The sequence below is a fragment of the Microcebus murinus genome, chromosome 5 (assembly GCF_040939455.1).
Source record: "Microcebus murinus isolate Inina chromosome 5, M.murinus_Inina_mat1.0, whole genome shotgun sequence".
Taxonomy (NCBI): Eukaryota; Metazoa; Chordata; class Mammalia; order Primates; family Cheirogaleidae; genus Microcebus; species Microcebus murinus.
The window spans coordinates 68,008,120-68,030,739 of NC_134108.1; the positions used below are offsets into that span (position 1 = coordinate 68,008,120).

General features: G+C 38.1%; 1 protein-coding gene across 1 annotated transcript; it reads right to left on the minus strand.

Annotated features, from left to right (window-relative positions):
- Positions 1–122: 122 nt before the first annotated feature.
- SMIM8 (small integral membrane protein 8) lies at positions 123–7,890 on the minus strand. Its single transcript, XM_076003124.1, has 3 exons — positions 7,839–7,890; positions 2,760–2,917; positions 123–973 (listed from the first exon to the last, which is right to left on the minus strand). The coding sequence occupies exons 2-3, from the start codon at positions 2,892–2,894 to the stop codon at positions 815–817; spliced, it is 294 nt and encodes a 97-aa protein (XP_075859239.1). The 5' UTR covers positions 2,895–2,917; positions 7,839–7,890; the 3' UTR covers positions 123–814.
- Positions 7,891–22,620: the final 14,730 nt, after the last annotated feature.

The following is a 22,620-nucleotide window of genomic DNA, read 5'->3' on the forward strand; positions in this document are numbered from 1 at the left end:
GGCCAGTAGTTCTAGTTTTTAAATAACTATTAAGAACACTTGGTTTTAAAACATCACTGTAACATTAATTTATAAACAAAAATAGGTAACATTTAGTTATAGTCAAATAAAAACACCATACCTCAGAATAATACCTTTTTTAATAGAAGAAAAACTCCAGTTACTTTGGGATATCCTCTCATTTAATCTTCATTTTAGTAGCTGAGTGGGGATATCTTTTCAATTAAAATAAAATTCTGGACCCAAAACAGCTGAAATGGAAACCAAAATGTATGAACCATTTGTGGTTCTGTAAAAACTATTTGTCAGAGCTAACTTGGTTTTCATTTCTCACCCCTTAATGTTGACTTCAGGATTTAAAATGACTATTTCTCTTTCTTTTCAAATATAGGTTCTATACCAGGTAGACAATGAACATCTCCTATGCAAATAACAAAACATAACTAAACTCATAATAGCTACAAAGGCACAATTCACCTTAAAATATTAAAAACACCATGCGAATTTAATAGCACTGGGTATTTTTATTACACAGAACTTAATAATTAACAAAAATAACTTCTATTCTCATGGCATATTAATAAAAGGATTGAATAAAAGAAAAATATTGTGACATTTTCTGTGGAAAAGGAATGAGATGATGGCTGCAGCTACGAAAGGAAAAAATTTACTACAATTGTCTGGGTGCAACTGCTGTCTTCTCTCCTCATTAACATATTCTAGAACAAGAAACATGATACTGTGTGCTCATAAAGTCTTTCATCTGAAGATTTCAGAGTCCTGAATAAAGCTCCATTTGCAGTAACCAGCACTATTAATCCCATTTAGATGTTTTCCTCCTCATATAACTGTGTCCCTCACTGTCAATAGCTTCATAGAGGTCCTTTTTATTCTCTTGTGTTGCATGTAGATAACCAATATATGCCACGCAAAGTGAAAGGGTTACCAATCCGAAAGCCATTACAGGTTTGTTCTGTCAAAGAAAAAAAAATTATAAAGTCTCATTAAGACTATAATTTAAAGAGACCCAAATATGTGTTGTACTTTCCTTCTGACATGGCAAGTCTTTGTTACCACACTAGCATTCCTATGGCAATATTTCTATTATAATTATTTACTCAGTTCTTTATTCAATTAACTCAACTCCTGATTAGCGATTATAGAAGACTCTTGCTTCTCCTCTCTAGTCTTTATCCTATCTAAAGCCTGGATATCTGAGACCTCCATCCTCAGGAAGGTGATACTTGGGAGAGGCATGAGACATAGAAATTGGTCTGGTTCTGAGTTTTCAGTGTTAACTGTGTGACTTGTCTGAGCCCATTTGCAAATGGAGAGAATTTGCAAACCTCAAATTAGTTCACTTTATTATATAATAATGAGAATCAAGGAATGAAGTACAGATGCTATTCTTCTTACCAAAGTCATAAATAACTGGCAAAAAGTCTTTATATATTAAATATTAGACCCAGCAATAATGACAACGTATACACTCTTCTCTGGGAACCTACTCTATTACTGTGAGGGTGGAAAGCACTCCTTTCAATTACCTCAAGAAACTGAGTGACTGCAACAGATTTTATGCTATTATAATCTCCTTGATTTACTGCTGGAAAACCAAGACCCTAAGAAGCAAAGTGATGTAGCTTGAATTTAAATATATATATATATATTTAAATATATATATTTATATATAATATGTACATTTATATTTATATATATAAATATATATATATATGAAAGATGTTCACAACTCCAGAGAAGTGTTTTGTCTAATACTTTGTGATTCCTGAAACTGTAACTAAGATGCCCCTCTTAGTACACATTTACACTCAACAAATTGGCCTTCTCTTAGGTCAGTGTAAATGCACGGCAGTGATACAGACAGTATTTTCTGATTCTGTTACCATACCTGCTGTATTACTACTATTTCAAATCTCAATCACAAAAGAATAAGGGTCAAACTTTTTCACTTAGATGAATATCTAAGAAAAGCCACAACCTCAGAGCAGTTTAAATTTGTAGTTCTTGAAATGCTTTTAGCAATTAAAAGAACACATTAAAGTTTTTAAAACATTCTACCTTGATTTAATGATTTGATGGTTAAGCTGACCTATTTAACTTCCAAACAGTCTACAGTGGCAGATACATTATTAAAATTCTAATCAGATTCAATATAAATACCTACCATATTTTATAATTTGATTCCATTTACATTTATTTAAAAATATAATTCGCCAAATCAAATATATTCAATAATTTGCAACACGCAAATAGTGATGAGCTACCTCTGTAACAGTGTACAATTGTATGTTTTGGAATTTTTAGTAAAATGTTTGCAATATCATTTAGATAAAAATATTACTAATAAAAGGCTGCAACTGCAGTCTGTAAGAATAATTGGATTTTTATTTTGGTTTCTTTGTTTAAACGGAAGGTCTTATTTACCTAATAGTACCCAATCAAACAAGAAAAACTGCCTTCAAATAATGTAACGATTTATAGTACTTTAAATATTTTGAGAAGTTGATCCATGAAAGTGCACCCATTTTCCATTATTACTCTCAAATGGCCTCAAAATATTTAGTTTTATATGTGAAACAGTATATAAAATTTGTCTTCCACCTGCTTTTATTCAGAGGTCTTATTAGTCAACACAAAATTTCCACGATAAAATCAAATGTTACAGAAAAATAAGAACTTTCTTCTTCTGACAGACTGGTTAGATTAAACATAAGTATTTTCCTGGACACATATCTTACAGGTTTAATGAAGAGCTCTGGATTCACAGCTCGAAATAAGGTCGTTGTGCGTACTCCTCTGAGCCCTGGGTTTTGAAAGTCTTTCTCTTTGGGTGGTTCCTTTTTAAATGTTGGAGGCTCAGGTGCTGAAGACATCTTGACAAATGCTGACTTATTACCTAAAAACAAAATAACACATTTTTTCCCTTCATAATTGTGTTTGATAAATTACTTTAAAAAAGATTATTCTGACTCTTTTTTTGAAGTCCAGCCCAGATATGTGTACCAAAAATGCCCACTGTCTTACTACTTTGCCTAATACATACTTTATAAATGGCACTTTATTTTGGTAAATCATTAATTATTTTATTTCTCATCTCTTAAAACAAACCAGTGTGGTAGGCAAGGGTTGTTTTCCTACTTTTATGGAAATCCGGAGAATTGTTGCTTGGTCTAAGTCACATCTTGTAGTTATAAGAAGACAGGACTAGGGTAGGAGAGGCTAGTGGGTTATCCACTCTCTTCCTCACCAACAGCCCTTCCAGGATAGCAACCTGAGGGAAGTACTAGCACTCCTTTGCTCAATATCTTCTCCTGCAGCTCCTTCTTCTCCAGTGGCTCCTTTCCCCTGATGCTGCTCTGCTTCCCTCCACTGGCCCACCCAAGCACTCATTGCATCATGCAGTGACCATAAGTAGCTATTTGCACTCACTCTCCTTTTGCCTATCAGCAACTTTCTGTGCAGAACAAGCTCTGCTAGCTCCCTAATCTGAGTATCTTTTTTCCTCTTGGCTACTTTAAATCCATCCTATTAAACCCAAGCATGTCTTTTGCCTTCTGGTTCTCCTAGCTGTAGCATCAACATTTGGGGAATATTTTTCTCTTCTAGGTATTATTAGGCAAAAGCTTATTCTTATCATTCCTGCCACCTAATGCTGGGGAGGGGAATGGGGGTAGAAAGGGAGGATGTAGAGAAAGAAACCTTCTAAAGACTGAAATTAATGACAATAAAATTATTGGAGGAAATACTGGAACCCACTGTGTAGTAAACCTTATGAAATAAGAGTGAAACACTCACATTTAAACACTCACTGGGGCTTTATTTGTATAAGTATTCTTTATTCATTAAGTCTTCTATTTTATAGACTTTATAAAAGCAATATTTTTGCAACTTAGTAGTTATGGAGAAAACTAGGAACTCAGCTTTTCAAAACAATGTGTGTTGTAGTAGTCACTAAATATTCATCTATAGCACTTAATTGGGTACACACCCCTTCAGGGACATCTGCTTGAAGGGAAAGGAGTTCTCAGACACTTTCTATGGTGGCAAAGTCTTCAGAAATCTTCACTGTTGCATGGGAAACATTTGTTTCCCATGCATGTCATAGTTATCATTGTCGTATTCATCATGATCATCACCATCACCACTACCACCATGGCTTTCTGGCTACATTTTTACAACCGTCAGCACTCCAGTAGCAATTTCAAGATTTGATAACTCTTGGGAAATAGTTAACAGTAACAGTAGCAATTGAGTGCTAGATTGGTGCCCACACCACATTTGGTTGGAGTCTTATTCCAGGTGGCCCTCAGGGGATTCCACAGGAATCAAACCTGTTTTCTGCCAACATTTCACTTTTGCAGATGCCCTTATAGACGACCAGGTCTCCACAACCATGTCAATGGCTTACTTCATGTTTATTTTCTCAGTTTTGTCCTCATCACGTAAATTTGGAAAGAGTTGTTTCAGCAACTGCTTTGAGCTTTCACTGTGTGAATTATACCCTGATCCAAAGGCTGCAGAATGGCTGTGCAGTTCAGTGGGAAAAATTCCATACATACATGATCATGGGAGTATGTTATACACAGAGTAACTGTCTGCCAGCAAGAGAACACTGCATTTTGCTCCTTGGATTCTCTTGTCAATCTTTTTCAGTTATTCATTAATATAATTCTCATCATTCGGGCACGTGTATTGGCTTGGTAATCACAGGGGAACAACAACAAACATTTTTGAAGTACTGGGGATTAGCTGACTTGATCCAGAACGCATTATAGCATAACAGCAATCATCGTTCTGTTTTATTCCTTTGCAAAGTCTACCTTTGGCATGAAGCATAAGATAAGGTAACAACTGGTAAAGCATATCTCTTTCATTAGCATCTATAACATCATTCAAGCTATAATCAGCAACTTTTATTTTTTTAAATTTTCTCCTGCACCTAATTAAGAGTGAATAATTTTCTCTACTGGAACAGTGTTTTCATCATTACAGGCAACTTCTGAAACAATTAGATAACATGACTGAAATCTGTTTAGGCATCCCACACTTGCTTGAAACTCACCATGCCCAAGGTTGGCAAAAATCTGATACTTTCTGCTGTATAAGTGATACATTTACCATGCCCATTTCTTGCACAAATTTCATACCATGCAAAAACCTGCTACAAAAGGGACTTCACATTCACTTCTGCTTTAGTCCCAGAATCCCTTCAACTTTCTCTTCTATCTTGGCTCAATCTTTTAAAAATGTGGACAACGTAAAGGGAGTGACATTAGATTCCTTTGCTTGTGGCAAAGGAATCTACTGCTTCCACTACTGTTATTGTTTTCTTCTAATGAAAACTACTGGTGTTTCATCTTTCCCCTCTTAGCCCATTTTAAAAGCTGTAGAATCAATCATAAGTTCAAACCAATACTTATTCTGACATTACCACTCAAATGAACTGCTAATGAAAATGCTAATTTCATACTTTGCAGAAAGTATAACAAACAATGAAAATTATGGTACATTAAATTTTTAAAAATATACATGTGCATTTCCAGTTCAAGTATTCCTTGTTATTTCTGGTAACGAGTTTAACATAAACAGTGCATTATTAAAGTGAATGTGGATGTCTAGAGGTTGCAGTATAACACATACTGCCTGGATTGCTTATTTTCTTGATTCATTACAAAGGAAATGTAGGTTCTGCTAAGGAAAATACCTAAGACAAAAGCAGTTAATGCCTAGCACCTTTCATTAACTTAAGACTTAAGAAGTCTTCCTTTTCCCCTTTCTTCTCCCCCACTCCCACTGGAGGTAATTGGCACCTATTTACATATGATACTGACCAATCTCCATAGTTATACTCGCTTTGAAGATCTGCTTATTTTTAAGCTGAATTATAACCTCATTTTTAATGTGTTAAAAGGAGACTCACACAAAACGCATATTGGCAGGGATGACAAGAACTTGGAATTGGACTGTTCCTGGCTAAGTAACTTTGTGATGAATAAGTGTGCAGGCCTACTTGCAAAATAATAAATCAGGCATTCCTGGCTGTGCAATCTGTCCAGGTGGCCCTACTCTTATTTCTTCCTCATTTTTCCATCACCCACTTCTTGTTCCCTTAACTACTCATGATTAAGAAACTGTTATCTTCTGGTTTCTGTTTAAATAGAGGAAAATCCCACCTGCCTATAAAAAGGATCCAAACTAAGCTGCATTTACCTCATTTGTGCCTCCCTGATAAAATGCCCTTTACCTTTTTCTTCTGCTTATTCTCATGTGAAGGAAATATGCAAAGGAAAAAGGAAGGAAAGATAAAGGACTACCCCTTTACACAACTCCATGAAGGTCATTTGTATCTCAAAGCATGAGAGTGTCCACCCCTGAAATTAATCACACACAATGTGAGAGGCTGTAAAGATGACCCTACACAGAAAGTCAGAAATCAGTAATTTCTAAATGATTTTCTGTCCTTTAGTAAAAATCTTGCTTAGGGGGATAATCCAGAATGTATTAATATTTGGCTACTGACATTAAACAATTCACTGGCATAAAATTGGCATGACTATTTATGTTATACTGTACATGAAATTAGAGCAAGATATAATGAATATAAGAATTACTTTGCAGAAAAAACTTCATCTTCAAATATACATTTTAGAAATAAGCACCTCCACAGAAGACAAATCAAATTATCGGAATTGTATTATAAAATGTTAATGAGCAGGAACCCTGCAATAATCAAAGCCTTTCCTTTAAAACACTCAGGGAATTATAAAATGGACAAAATATTTTAATAAGTGTAAATACACTTAGTTTCACATACCACACTATGTTAATACTTAAGAAACTAACTTGAAGTCTGAGGCACAACACCTCAAAAATAATTCAGTATAAACAAGTTTGAGATAATCAGAGGACTCCATGGCTGGAGGGAATCTAGCAGAGCCTCAAATTCCAACTTCGCTATTTTATACATAAGTGTGGATTAAATGAGGTGACATACAGCAGATATTCAATGAATGGTAGCTATTGTCGTCATCATCCCCACAAAGAGAAATCTAGACCTAGAGAGGCTCTTTGCCAGGAGTGGGGATGGGATAACCTAGGTCTCCCAATTTGCAGCCCACTCCTATTTCACAACCTCACCCCATCTTACTCCTAAACTAATAAAAGGCCTTTGCATTTGTAAGTTATTACATGATTTAAGAAACATAAAATTGTGATAACGTAAGTTTTAAAAATTCTATATATGTTTTTAATGTAAAATACACTTTTTAAACAGTTTCTTTCCATCTCTTGAATTTACTGTACCTGAGGAACGGAGAAAGGCTTTGTCAATGGCTGTTGCAGGCAATCTGAGGGCTGACAACCTGAGTCTTATTTGGCCCTCCCCAATGTTGTGGTACCTACACCACCGATGGCTATTGAGGACTTACTCAAAGACAAATGCAGTGGAAACTTTCAGAAAAAAATGCATTCAATTAAGTTCCAGACATTACGGTACAGGGTTGAAAACACTGCCCGCACAGTGACTAAACAAAAGGGCCACCTCGTGAAGACTACAAAAGCATATTTCCCTAAATATGAGGGTCTACTGAGCTGGAACGGAGGAGGAAATGGGAGGGTTCCTGAGATGGAGGTGCCTACTGACAAGGCACGGACTCGTGTCAAGTGCCTGAACGTGAGGGTCCGGGAAATGGGCTCTGTGGGGCCAGAAAGCCCCAAGGCTTGGGCTGGGGGCTCAGGGCGTCCACGGAAGGGCAGAGGTTTGCGGCGCCTGAGGTGAGGCCCGCGCCCCTCCACCTGGCACCGCCGCCGCAGCTCACCTTCCGCGCGGTCACCTCCTCTCGGCGCATGCGACGGCTCCGCCTCGCCGCCGCCTGCGGGAGAGAGCGGCCGAGCGCGCCCGGCCCGGGCCCGCGCCACCACGCCCCCTACAGCCCGGAGGCTGCGGCGCAGGGGCGCGGGATTGCTGGGACCAGTCCGGTGCTCCGTACTCTGGCGTTAAGGACCTTGCGCCAGCCCCCAGTAATCTGTGGGCTGGAGTTTGCAAGGGCCATTTTTTCTTTCTTCCCTTTTTGACCTTCGCTTTTCCGCCTCCCAACGTCAAATAACCTTCCAGTTTTTTTTGTGTGTGTGTGTTCTATAAATAAAAGTAGACATCTCCAAGAAACATACATATTTATTTGATGGAAATGGAAAGCCTTCAGAATTGGGAAAGAAGGTTTACATCTGGGCTCCTCCTACCCCCATTTTAGGGGCATAGTTATTTAAATGTATAGTTAATACTCCGCTATTCCGTGAGGGCCTTGAGAGTCCAGGATGCAAGATGTATGCAGCTGCGGTTGAGACAAGAAATATATGAATGCTGGTTTGCACACATTTTGTTTATAAGTTTGTTGGGACACAAGTTATAGTAAAACAAAACAGAATAGAAGGGACCCAGATTTTTGCATGGCTTTATGTAAAACTTTGGCTAATGGATTTTGCATTTAAAACTTGTTCTCCCAAGCCAAATTAACATTGTATTTGACTTGAGGTTTAATTTTTTAAAGTTCATTGACATCTGGTATTATTGGGCAATCTTCTGGCAAAATAAGTTAAATTTCACTTAAAAAGCTGTTTGTGAGGTAGCTGAGAACAACTGCAGGGCTACACAACATTATTGTGTTGCATCCTCACAGACCCACACCTTCTCCTGTCCCCGAGGGTTCTTCTCACTAATCTCTAAATGTCAGATATCACTATGGAAACGAAAGTACTTTTAGTGTCATGATTAACACAAAGGGATCAGATGAAAGCATAAGTGAAACATAAGAACATGTAAGAAAAGAGCAAAGGTAGCAAAGAAAAGCCTGAAGGCCTTGCTAATTTCATGGATATGAATACAATGCAAATGATATGACTTTAGTCATTATTATTTATAACTCATTCCATTTTATGATGCTTTTAAGAAATTACTTTGAAGAATGACGCGAGTCTGGGTTCAGCTTTTATAATCTTTGTTTTGTGCAGCACCATTAATATTTAATAATATTTAACAGGAGGTTTTATATTTAATGGGAGTGCATAAAACAAAGGTTCATTTGTGTGAAAACACATTCAAATTGACAAAAGATATCTATTTCAATCAGAAGTTTCCAAAGTGTGCTCTGGGGATGACACTGGTGGTCTGGGAGCATTCTCAAGGGATCTCTGATGGCACTGGTGCTTTTGTTTCCAGGTAAGAATTAATAGTTGACTTAAAATATTTCATAAGAGACCATTATCCGAAGTGAGGTATCACAAGATCAGAAGAATAGGCTCCATTTGTATTCACCATCAAATTGGCACTGATTAACACTATGGTGCTCACATGGTAGTAATATTCTCCAGGGATTAGGGGGTTGGGCAGGTAAAATCACAACTAAAGGACTTGGTGAGTGTTGCAGGGGGGAAGGGCAGGCCTCTAACCCTCGCTTGGGTGAGGCAAAGACATAAAATGTAACCAGAATGTTTGTACCCTCATAATACCCTGAAATAAAATAAATAAATATAGAATATTTAATAAAAAATCATGCATTATTGGTGTTTTGCGAAAGGTAGGGTTTTTTTTAAAAAAAAAAACAAAAACAAAAACATAAATACTAGCTTCTGTTTTCTCCTAGAAGAAAGTCAAGCCAAAGTAGGTGACATAATTAATGGGGTCAAGTATATCTGAGTCCCTTGAATGAATTATTAGTCAACAAATTAAAAAATTAAATATGTCATGGTTGTTTGCAAAAATAGTCCCAATTCTCTGCCCCTCCCTGTGTTCACACCCTTTTCCATGCCCTTCCACCCTGAATCTGAGGTCAGCCTTATGACTTATTTTGGTTAATATAATATTAGCAAAGGTGACACAAGAAAAGCGGGAAAAGTACTTGAACTGGTATACATGCTCCAACTAGCCTGCTGGAGACAAAGAACACAAAGCAAAGCCAAGTCATCCAAAAATTTTGACTGAGGCCACCCTAGATTGGAGAGAGAGATAAAGAGGGGCCCTGTGAGACCGTATTACAGATCCATTGTAATTAGCCATGCACTTGGCGGGGAAGTCCTAAAGGTTGCAGGAAAAAGCAAATAAATCAGTAAAATGCTCCTATCAATGTTCTAGTGACCTTATATTTATCCAGATAACTAGAAAAGCATGGGAACATTTAGGTTGTACTAGAAGCTGCTGTTCACAACATGATGTTTGTGGAATAAAACAACTTTAGATATGAAAAGCAGTGCATTACAAAATTTATAGTCATTTAAGAGAGATGTCCCAGAGGCTAACAGATGAACTCACTAAGATTGCTTAGTGTTTCTAAAGACATGTCAATTGGTGAGAAACATCCACATACCCTCAGCATTATCCTACATCAGGGCTCTCAAACTTAATTAAGCATGCAGCAGAATCACTTGGAGGATCTTGTTAAAACACAGATTATAAGACCCCATTCTCAGAGCCTTTAATTCTGAAGGTCTGGGTTGGGCCTGAGAATTTCTATTTTTAACAAGTTCTCAGGTGATGTTGCTGCTGCTCCTTAAACCCCACTTTGAGAAATACTGACCTATTGGTAGGGCAGTGTCTTCCTTTTTCATTTGCTAAATAAGATATAATTGTTTTTTATTATATAGTTTCTACTTGGGGAAGAGGGATGTGTGATATTTTAACTCACCTTAAGAAATCCTCTGAAGATTTACATTTCTGACCCAAAGAAGCCTCCAGCAAAACAGACAAAACAGCTGTTTCAGATGGTTGGGATTTAAATACAACTGGTGTTAATCATAAATCTTTATGGGTTAGGATCTAGTGGGACAATTTTATTTGAATATAATATTTATCTTGAGAAGGTGCCTCCCAAGATTCATAAGAAATACAGTGATTGTAGGAAGATTAGAAACTCTAATTATTCTAGGGCATAAATAGTTGAGTATTTAGATGTGTAAAATATAATAAAGGCCTTTATTGTAATATTTCTAAAAAAAAGGATAGGTGTGATAGCTCGTTCCTAAAATCCCAGCACTTTGGGAGGCCAAGGCAGAAGGATCACTTAAACCCAGGAGTTTGAGACCAGCCTGGACAACATAGCGAGATCCCATCTCTACAAAAACTAAGAAAAATTAGCTGATGTGGTGGTACTTGGGAGGCTGAGGTGGGAGGATAGCTTGAGCCCAGGAGTTGGAGGCTGCAGTGAGCTATGATCAGGCTGGGCGACAGAGTGAGACCCTATCTCCAAAAAAATTAAAAAAAAAAAAGATGTCCCATCATGCCTCAAACAAAACTGAAAAGTCTCAAGTTAAAATAAATAATAAAGATTTCCTTATTTTTTTCTTTTCTATTCCTTCTTTTGTTTGAAACCACGTGGGATTTTCCTCAAATCATTTGGAAGTTACACAACAGATGGCATACAAGACAGCGTTATTTGTAGATTACAGTGATTGTTTTTATACACAGCAAAGCAGCGAATGTGCCCAATTTAGGTAACCTGATGACAAGCTTGTCTTGATTAATGATAGCAGTGGTTAAAAATTCACAGTGAAAAGACTGAAATCTCCAGAAGAGGACAGTCTCACATGATGACAGGACTTTTGAGTTTTTCTGACCTGAGCAAGATGCTCAGTCTTTTTCTATCTGAGATTATTAAATCTCTACCATTCAATCCAAGCAGCTGGGAATGTTCTCTCTTCCAGCCATGTCTCATAAACATCATCTATTACGTGTCATCTTCCAGAAGGAAGTAGAGCTTTGATCAACGCAACTTGAATAGATGGACAAGTAAAGAATGCTCTACTGTTTGCTCATGAACACCTGATTAAATAAGGCAAATGGTACAGGTATACAATAATGGAAAGGGGGTGAGTCAAGGCAAAAAGGAAAATGGGATGTGTAATTGTGAGGCATTCTTTTCTTCTGTTCAAATTTTCTTTAATACTATTGTTGCAGTTCTTTTCTTTTCTTTCTTTTTTTTTTTGGTTTTGTTTTTTTGAGACAGAGTCTTACTTCATTGCCTGGGCTAGAGTACTGTGGCGTTAGCCTAGCCTACAGCAACTTCAAACTGCTGGGCTCAAGCGATCTTCCTGCCTCAGCCTCCCAAGTAGCTGGGACTACAGGCATGCGCCACTATGCCCGGCTAATTTTTTCTATATATATTTTTAGTTGGCCAATTAATTTCTTTCTATTTTTAGTAGGGACGGGGTCCCACTCTTGTTCATGCTGGTCTTGAACTCCTGACCTTGAGCAATCCGCCCGCCTCGGCCTCCCAGAGTGCTAGGATTACAGGAGTGAGCCACCGTGCCTGGCCCCCACCTCCATTTTTTAAGTACTTTTTAAAGTTTAATTGAAGTATAACATATGAATAGAAAAGCATACAAATCCTAAGTCTTCAGCTTGATAGATTTTCACAAAGTGAACATACTCAAGGTAACCAACATCAAGAATAGGAAATGGAATATCACCAACATTCTAGAATTCCTTCATGCCTCCTCCTACTGGTAACTGACTTTTTTTTTTTTTTTTTTTTTTGAGACAGAGTCTCACTTTGTTGCCCAGGCTAGAGTGAGTGCCGTGGCATCAGCCTAGCTCACAGCAACCTCCAACTCCTGGGCTCAAGCGATCCTCCTGCCTCAGCCTCCTGAGTAGCTGGGACTACAGGCATGCGCCACCATGCCCGGCTCATTTTTTCTATATATATTAGTTGGCCAATTAATTTCTTTCTATTTATAGTAGAGACGGGGTCTCGCTCTTGCTCAGGCTGGTTTTGAACTCCTGACCTCGAGCAATCCGCCTGCCTCAGCCTCCTAGGATTACAGGCATGAGCCACCACACCGGCATAACTGACTTTTTGACTTCTATCATCATTTATTAGTTCTTTTTAACTTTAGGTTTTACAGTCAGTTTGTATTGATGCATTTACCAGTCATTCATTTCTATTGCTGTATAGTATTCCATTGTTTTGCTAATTGAGGTTACCTGCATCAGCATAAACTTAACTGATGGAATTGAGAGCTAAGACGACCTATGTCAATATTACTGCTTTTATTCCCCCAAGAAATTTTGCCAAGGAAGATAAGATTGCAGATCACTAAAGTACATCATGGTTTTCATCAGGAAAATTTTGCAAACCAATTTCTATAAGCTGGTTGCTTATCTAGGTAAAAAATTCACTCACCAAGACCACAGTTTGTTCATAAAACTCATCTCCAGACTGTCACTTTATTGCGTCCACCAATCCTAAACTATTGTGTCATGAACTTTACCCTGTCCCAATCAGTTCCCCACCTTGAAAGACCTGCCTTAAACCTCATTAGTAAAGAATCCCAAACCCTATATATACTCTTCTCTAATTCACCTTTTTAAGAAACTACAAAGACTCTGTAAACTTTGCTTGGCCAACAGGTTGTCTGTGAAAAGGTTGAGAATATGAATGTATCACAATTTGTCTACCCATTTTAATTTTGATGGGCATTTTGGTATATTTCCAGTTTGAAAGTATTGTGAATAATACTGTTAAGAACATTATTGTATTTTGATGCACATATGTATACATTTGGGGTTGGAATTGGTAGGTATGCATTCAATTATAATAAATTTGATAGTTTTCCAAAGTGATTGTACCAATTTATACTCCCACCAGCAATGTATGAGAGTTTCAGTGGCTATACACTCTTACCAATATTTATGTTAGTCTTTTTGATATCAGCTATTCTGGTGAGCATGTAATGGTAGCACAGTGTGGTTTAATTTGTATTTCCTTAATGATTATAATTATTTCCCTTTTCATATGCTTATTTTTAAGTTCATTTTGAAATAATGGTAGACTTACAAGAAGTTGCAAGAACAGTACAGAGAGGATCCAAGTACCTATCATTCAGCTTCCCCCAATGCTGACATATAACAATAGTGCATTATTGAAACCAGGAAATGATTGGCACAATACAATTAATCTAGAATACAGATCTTACTCATATTTTACCAGTTTTGGCATGCCCTCTCTTTTTTTGTATGTCAATGTGTATAATTCTAAGTCATTTTATTATATGTATAGGTTCATATGACCACTACCACAATCAAGATATAAAACTGATCCATTGCCACAAAGAACTCTCTTGTGCTTTCCTTTTATAGTCACAACCTCCTCTGCTTCCCTAATCCCTGGCAACCACCCATCTGGTCTCCATCTCTATAATTTCTTTTTTTAAATTTCAAGAATATTATATAAATGGAATCATATTGTATGTGACCTTTTGAGATTGGCTTTTTCACTTAGCATAATGCCCTCAAGATCCATCTACATTATATTGCTTCCAATTTGGGACTATTTTAAACAAAGCTGCTGTGAACGTTCATGTACAGGTTTTTGTGTGAACATAAAAGATTGTTTTCTTAAGATAAATACTCAGCAGTATGATTTCTGGGTTATATAGTAAGTGTATGTTTAATTTTTAAAGAAATTGTCAGGCAGGTGGTGGTGACTCATACCTGTAATCCTAGCACTTTGGGAGGCTGAAACACGAGGATCACTTGAGCCCAAGAGTTTGAGACCAGCCTGAGCAACATAGCAAGATCTCCGTCTCTGCAAAAAATTTAAAAAATTAGTTGGGCATGGTTGTGCATACCTGCAGTCCCAGCTACCTGGGAGGCTGAGGCAGGAGAATTGCTTGAGCCCAGGAGTTTGAGGTTGCAGTGAGCTATGATGATGCCACTGCACTGTAGCCTAGATGACAGAGAGAGACCTTACCTCAAAAAGAAAAAAAAAAAAAAGAAAAGGAAAGAAAGAAATTGTCAGACTAATTTTCAGAGTGGTGTACCATTTTACATTCTCACCATCAATGTATAAGAGATCTGGTAACTTCCCATCCTGGTCAGCATTTGGCTTTATCTGTATTTTATATTTTAGTCACTCAAATAGGTATGTAATTGTATCTTGTTGTGGTTTTAATTTGCATTTCCTAATGGCTAATAATGTGAACTCTTTTCATGTGTTGATTTTTCATCCATATATCTTATTTGGTGAAGTATCTGTTCATGTCTTTTGCTCATTTTCCAATTGTTTGTTTTCTTACTGTTGAGTTTGGAGAGTTCTTTATTTGTTTTGGATGCAAGTCTTTTGTCAGATATGTAAGTATTTTTCCCAATTGATAGCCCGTCTATTTATCCTTTTAACAGAGTCTTTAATGAAGCAAAATTTTAAATTTTGATAAAGTCCAATTTATTCATTGTTTTTCTTTTGGCTCCTGCTTTTGGTGTTATGTCTAAGAACTCTGCCTGTCCCTGGTTGGGGAAGATTTGAGTCTATGTTCTCTTCTGAAAGTTTTATAGTAACGTGTTTTACATTTAGATCTATGATCCATTTTGAGTTAATTATTATATAAAGGATGAGGTTTAGGTTGAGGTTCAATTTTTTTGGCTATTGGTGTTCATTCATATGCTTCTTTTCCATTTGGGTATCCTCTTTTACAAAATATTTGTTTTTGTGACTATTGTCAACTGGGTGTCTATATTTTTCTTGTTGATTTGTATGAATTCTATTAATATATAGCTGCTGAATATGATTCTCTTTTCAGATGCATGTATTGCAAATATCTTCTCCCATCCTCTGATTGCCTTTTTACTCTCTTGATGGTGTCTTCCGATGAAATACATTTTTAATTTTAAAGAAATTCAAAGTATTAATTCCTTGAAAAACTGAAATTCAATTTACTAGGCCTTATGGTTAATACTGTTTGTATCACATCTAAGAAATCTTTTCTCACACCCAGATCATGAAGATAGATCTTCTGTAATCTAGAAACTTTGTTTTATTTTTCTTGTTTAGATCTACAATCCTTCTAGAGTTACTTTTTGTGTATAGTGTAAGTTAGGAATCAAGATTAATTTTTTTCCATATGGATTTCCAATTGACCCAGAACTGTTTATGGAAAAGACCACTCTTTCCCCCCTGCACTGTAGTATCACCAGAAAAAATCAAGGACTGTATATGTGTGGGCCTGTTTCTGGAATTTTTAGAAAATTGGCTTATGCAACTACGGGAACTGGTTAAGCAATCTCTGTGAGGCTGTTGTCTCCACATCTGATACTGGAGCTGGAAGTCCACGGAGTAGGCAGTCAGGGAGGAAGACTGGACCAGGCTGGGACTCACAAACATGAGCTGGAAATCCATAAAGATGGACTGAAACTTTTGTCTGTTCTTGTTGCCTCTGCCCTTGGTGACAAGGGTGTTCTGCAGGAGGCTAAGCCATTCATTACGGAGCTAAACAGTCCCTGGCCCAGGAGTTAGGGAAGATTTTGAAAGAGGATCCAGGAGAAGGTAGAATAATTGCAGGCTCAGCTGCTGCTTCACATCAACAAGGTGAATCAGCATATCAGCAACAACTTGTGTCAGCTACAAAGGCTACTGCTTTCCTTTTGTCTTCCAAATCCTCCTACCTCCCTGACTGCCCACCCTAATCAGAAACATACAAGAAAGGGAGCTCTGGGAAATGTAGTTCAGCCTAGCCAAATGGACACCTCACATTATCCATAACAGATTATTCATAATGTTTTTGTCTTTTCTGTCAGGAAACGGAGATGTAGATGTGTTTCTCATAAGATTATTTTCACTTGGGTATAGAATTTTAGGTTGTCACTTCTTTCCTTCTAGCACTTCACAGATGTCATTACATTGTTTTCTGGAATCCTTCATTTCTATTTATTGATCAGCAATAAGTCTTGTTTCTTCAAAAGTAATGCAACTTTTTTATCTGCTTTTTTTTTTTTTTGAGACAGAGTCTCGCTTTGTTGCCCAGGCTAGAGTGAGTGCCGTGGCATCAGCCTAGCTCACAGCAACCTCCAACTCCTGGGCTCAAGCAATCCTGCTGCCTCAGCCTCCCGAGTAGCTGGGACTACAGGCATGTGCCACCATGCCCGGCTCATTTTTTCTATATATATTAGTTGGCCAATTAATTTCTTTCTATTTATAGTAGAGATGGGGTCTCGCTCTTGCTCAGGCTGGTTTCGAACTCCTGACCTTGAGCAATCCGCCTGCCTCGGCCTCCCAGAGTGCTAGGATTACAGGCGTGAGCCACCTCACCCGGCCATTGGTCTTCTCTGTCTCTGGTTTTCAGTAGTCTTACTATGATATGCCTAAGTATGTTTTTCTTTGTCTTAATCCTGCTTGGGATTCATAAAGCTTCTTGAATGTGTGTCTTGATAACTTTCATAAATTGAAAGGGTCTTGGTCAATGATCAAATGTTATTTCTTCCCATTTTCTCTCTTCTCTCCCTTTGGATATTAATTAGAATCTCTAATCGATTTTTTAATATATGTTAGTTCTCTGATGAAATTTTCCATTGTGTCATCTATTTTCTTGAACATATTAATAGCTATTTTCAAGCTTTTATCTACTAACATCAGTATCTGGATACCTGTGAATCTGTTTCTATATTGTTGTTGTTGTTTGTTCTTTCAGTTTAATCTTTTGGTATGCACCTGGTAATTTTTTATTAAATGCCTGAAATTATTAATTTAACACGGTAGAAGTTCCAGATAATGCTATTCATTATCTGGAGAAATTTTTTTTATGCTTCTGAGACCAAGTGTAGGAGCATAGCATCTTCACCTTTTAAACACTTCGGGACTGCGCTCACCGGCAGAGAAACCTTGCCCACAGCCGCCACTCAGTCCCCACGATAGCTTGTGCTGTGCATTGATGACGAATCTGTTTTGCTCTTGTGTGCTGAGGAAAGCTTTAAAGCACTGAAAGCTTGTTTTACTTTACAGGCAGCTTTACTTGTAATGTAAATCAGAATAGGTAACATATACACATATGTTTTCATTACGTTATTTTTAAATGTTCACAATTTTATTTTGATAAATGAAAAATTAGAAAAGTCATATCACAGCTGTCGACGCTCGGCTGTGCGCCTTCCTATCATGGCTGTCGGCTAAAGTCGCTGTGTGTGTTCATCTGTGGCTGTCGACTACAGTCAACGCTGGTCCCAAAGTGGTTAAGGAATCCATCTGATTTAGAGCTGGATTTCAGCCTTTTTAAGGCCTGGTTTATTTTTTGTTTGCCTTACTGAAAATCTGGGGCATATACCAGGACTTCTATACCTTGGCAAACACTGAAGACCGGTTTTAACTCCCTAGCACCAAGAGATGCCAATAGCTCTGCTTAGACCCTCAGTCTGATAGTATCCACTTTCCTCTCTGTTCTCCTGGCCTGTGCTGCTTCCACAGTGAATACCTAAGGGAAACAGAGAAGTTGAATATTGAGCTCACCTCAGTGTTTCCTTTCTCTCAGTGATCTTGGATTCACAGTCCTGATTATGTTGGTGGCTCTCTGCTGCCTTCAAACAATTTCATTTTGTTTTGCTTTTGTATTATATTCAGCTTTTCTAGTTGTTCTCAGCTAGAGGATTGGTTTTCTACAAAGTGATCTGTATAGCCAATAAATAGGAGGAGTCTCCCTCCATTCCCTTTGATTCTGTCTGAGTCCAGCCAATACTCAAGGACCACATTTTCACTTACTGTCCATTGATCACAACCGCTTTAATTCTGGTGACAACGTTGTGCAAATGCCTTTTTTTTTTTTTGAGACAGAGTCTCGCTTTGTTGTCCAGGCTAGAGTGAGTGCCGTGGCGTCAGCCTCGCTCACAGCAACCTCAAACTCCTGGGCTCAAGCAATCCTTCTGTCTCAGCCTCCCAAGTAGCTGGGACTACAGGCATGCGCCACCATGCCCGGCTCATTTTTTTTATATACATATCAGTTGGCCAATTAATTTCTTTCTATTTATAGTAGAGACGGGGTCTCGCTCTTGCTCAGGCTGGTTTCGAACTCCTGACCTTGAGCAATCCGCCCGCCTCGGCCTCCCAGAGAGCTAGGATTATAGGCGTGAGCCACCGCGCCCGGCCTGCAAATGCCTTTTATCTTCTTCCCTAAGACCACCTCTTCTCTGGAGGATCTTCATAAGGAAATGAAACAAAAAGGAAAAAATGGCTCTGCATTCTAGGGGCAATTGAATTATCCCTATAAAATTCTTAATTCCTTAAACCCAGTCTCCCCATGTATCCCCACCCCCACCTGCCAAGGAGGAGCAAAGATCACTGTTGACTCAGTGCTTTTCCACTAGAAACCCCTGCCTCATTACATTATAATCATCTGCGTGAGCCTGGAAATGTTTCTACCTTCTACTAGACAAAGTTCCATAAGGAACCTTTATTGTCTGCATATTCTTCAGTTGCCTCTTCCTACTACAATAACTTTTAAATTTTTTTCTCTAGAGAATAAACAAAGATGATTTAGTCATTTCTCTAGCATAGTTTTGAAAAATGTCCTTTTTATTATTAATAATTTAGAATTTTTTATTACTTCCTGGAAATCAAGATTTTTCTGATTACTCTTGGCTAATAGCACATAAATTTGAAATTATCAACTTATGGAAAGCTTCCACTAAATTTTTCCATATTTGGAAGAATTTTCCACAGACTAAAATCTGCCTTGATATATTTCTCCTCCATCCCACATCCCTTTGGTGCTGGGTGTCACTGTACACATTCAAATTGCAAAGAGACCTTGATCTCTGCAACTTTGGTTACAGCATTGGATAAGTCAGCACAGTGGGAGGTAGGATGATTCTTGGAAGCCATCCCTAGGCTATAATACATAGCAATAACTTAACTCTAAATGAATGAATGTGAACCACACAAATATATCTCACTAAACCAAAATTAAGCCTAAATCAGCTTACCCAAACGCTTAGCTGGATCCTGTGGCCATTCCAACTATCTGACATTAGGAGGAGTGCAATGAAGGAGGGATTGGAGTATAAAGAGATTAAGTGTCTCAACTGACTATGGTTAAAATATAATTTCAAATTTCACAGAAATATGTTACTATGAGAATATACCGCTAGGGCTCCTCCCAGGGTCCCCTCCCTTTGGAATAATCATAGACCCAGAAAGGAGAGCCCAGTCTTGCCCTTCATATAAATTTGCACACATGATCTTGGAGAGATTCTATACAGCATCAAATCCCCTCCCCTCCCCTGACAGTCTTGTTTCAGTAGGACTTCCTGAGAAGAGGGGCAAAAGAGCAATAGTTATTCCCCAAATTCAAATTCCTTTTCTTTTTCAAGTCTTCAGTTCAATATACTCGTATTAGTTTGCTATGGTGGCCATTGCAAAATACCACAGATTGGGTGACTTAACAAAGATTTATTCTCTTTCAGTCTTGGAGTCTAGAAGTGCAAGATCAAGGTCCTATAAGGATGGATTTCCTCTGAATCCCCTCTCCTTAGCTTGCAGATGTCAGCCCTCTTGCTGTGTCCTCACACAGTCATCCTTCTGTGCATGCACTTCCTTGGTATCTCTTGGTGTGCCCAAATTTCCTTTTCTTATAAGGACAACAGTCAGGATGAATTAGGATCCACCCTAAGGGCCTCGTTTTAACTTAATCACCTCTTTAAAGGCCTTATCTCCAAATATAGTCACATTCTGGCTGTACTGAGGGTTAGGGCTTCAACATATGAATTTAGGGGAAGAGAGACACAATACAGCCCATAACATAACTGCTCCTAGCTCTCGCCTTTCTCACCCTCAAAGTTCACCACAAAAAATGGTGAGGTGCTTCTGAAATGCATTATCCTTACAGAAGGCTGGAATGAATACAGCCTTGCCTCCCTCCACTACCCAGCCCCTGCTGATAAAGAAGACCCCCATCAATTTTACCTGGCACATCAGCCACCTGAGACCCTCACCCCTAGGAAGATCCTCATCAACATAATACTAACCTCTTACCTGGCACATCAACTCATCTACTACCTGGCACATTAGCCTCCTGAGACCCCCACCCCCTCGGACCAACCCGACCTAATAAAAGTGGGAAAAATTGGGTAGACAGTGCTCAGAATTTGGTGGCGAGACCCCTCTGAGCCTGCTGGCAAATAAACCTTGATTCTCCGACTCTTTTTGTGCTGCTCGGTTTGTCCTTGGAACCACCCACTATAACACTTGCTGCAATGCTGCAACCCTGCAAAGCCCACTGGAATAGTCTTTAATCCCTCCTCTTTCTCTCAAATGTCTGACAGAAGGCCATTATGCACGCTGTGTTTACTTCTACTCAGCTTTTCCAACAGTATGATGAATCATGTTCATGATTCTGGGTGTGGCTAAGCAGCACTGACTCTGGGGGCCATAGGCTTATGCAGGCTGTGTGCAGTTAACTATGTTTAGTATACTGCAAGGAGCAAAATGTAAGCACACTTGGGCAGCAAAGCTTGGAAGAACAATTAGCTACTTTATGTCTGTGTTTACCTTACAGAATATCATCTGCCGAGTTGTTATGGCAACATGCAAAGTGGCATAAATCCACAGACCTTGAGCCCGGAACAAGGTTTTAATAATGGGCTTCTCATCAGAACCACAAAAAAGAAGATGTTTAAGGTACTTTTTTTAATCTAGATTTTTGTTAATTTAGTCAAGTACTATAGGAAGTATTTGACCTAATTATTTCATCTTTTATAAGTTGTGTATTAATATTTTTACACATCTGTCCCATTGGAATAAAAAATTGCCTGAAGAAATAATATTCCTACTTATAAAATTTTGAGACCCCTTTTTATATGGTAATCTTAAATTGCTTCATCAACTATTATTCACTACTTTGCCTTTTCAACTTTAAATTGAATTAACATTCATCAAATACGTATGACATGTCACACACTGTTACCCAATACTTCCATAGTATTGCCAGATCATCAGGGCTAACAATTCCTGAGGACACAATGAAGTTATAGTTGCAATCAGTCTATTCCAACCACTCTGGAATAGGAGATCCTTACTTATGCATGTGTTTATTTGTGTTTCATATTGTTAATCTCCAGGTTACATTTAAAGTATAAGAATTTACATAGATTTTCTATAAGAAATAGAAATTTTGGGGCCTGTGCTTATTTCTCTATAAAACTTAACTATTAAAATAGTATTGGGAATGTGTTTAAAAGTGATTACATTAAAAACTGTTAATGTGGCAAAAGTTGGTGGAGATCAATTTGTTGTTTGTTTTCCAATACCTACATTAACATCCATGTGCACACAAAGCCATTCTGTTACTTTTTGTTAGGGTGTAAGCTCGGTGGACACAGGTTTGAGAAAAATTTCTCCAGACAAAGATTAGGATAGTAAAAAAAAATTATTTTACTTTCCCAAGTGGAAAAGGGCCAACACAGTGAAAGAGGAAGTTAGGGTTGGCAGACAGAATCAGGTATTTAAGCTTTTTATTTAGGAATTATAAAAAGGGGGTGAAGATGACATATGGCTGTAGGCAAATTACCAGGGTACTGTGAACACTGTATCCACTCCTCTCTTTCTTCTGGGCAGGCAGGTAATAGCAGAAATGGCTATTGGATGTCAAGGATCTTGTCAGTGATCTAGCCCTTAAGATATGATTTTGGGCAGGAAACTGAGGCCTGGCGTTTGCTCCCTTGCTGTTTGTCCAGGGGGCTTTGCAGAGACTTCTTGAAGCTATAGAAACAGATTCTAAAGGGTAGTGAGCTGGTGAATGTAAAGAGAAAGGTTTAGATTTCCTTTCTGTCTTTTGGCTCTTTTCAGATGTTTGTGA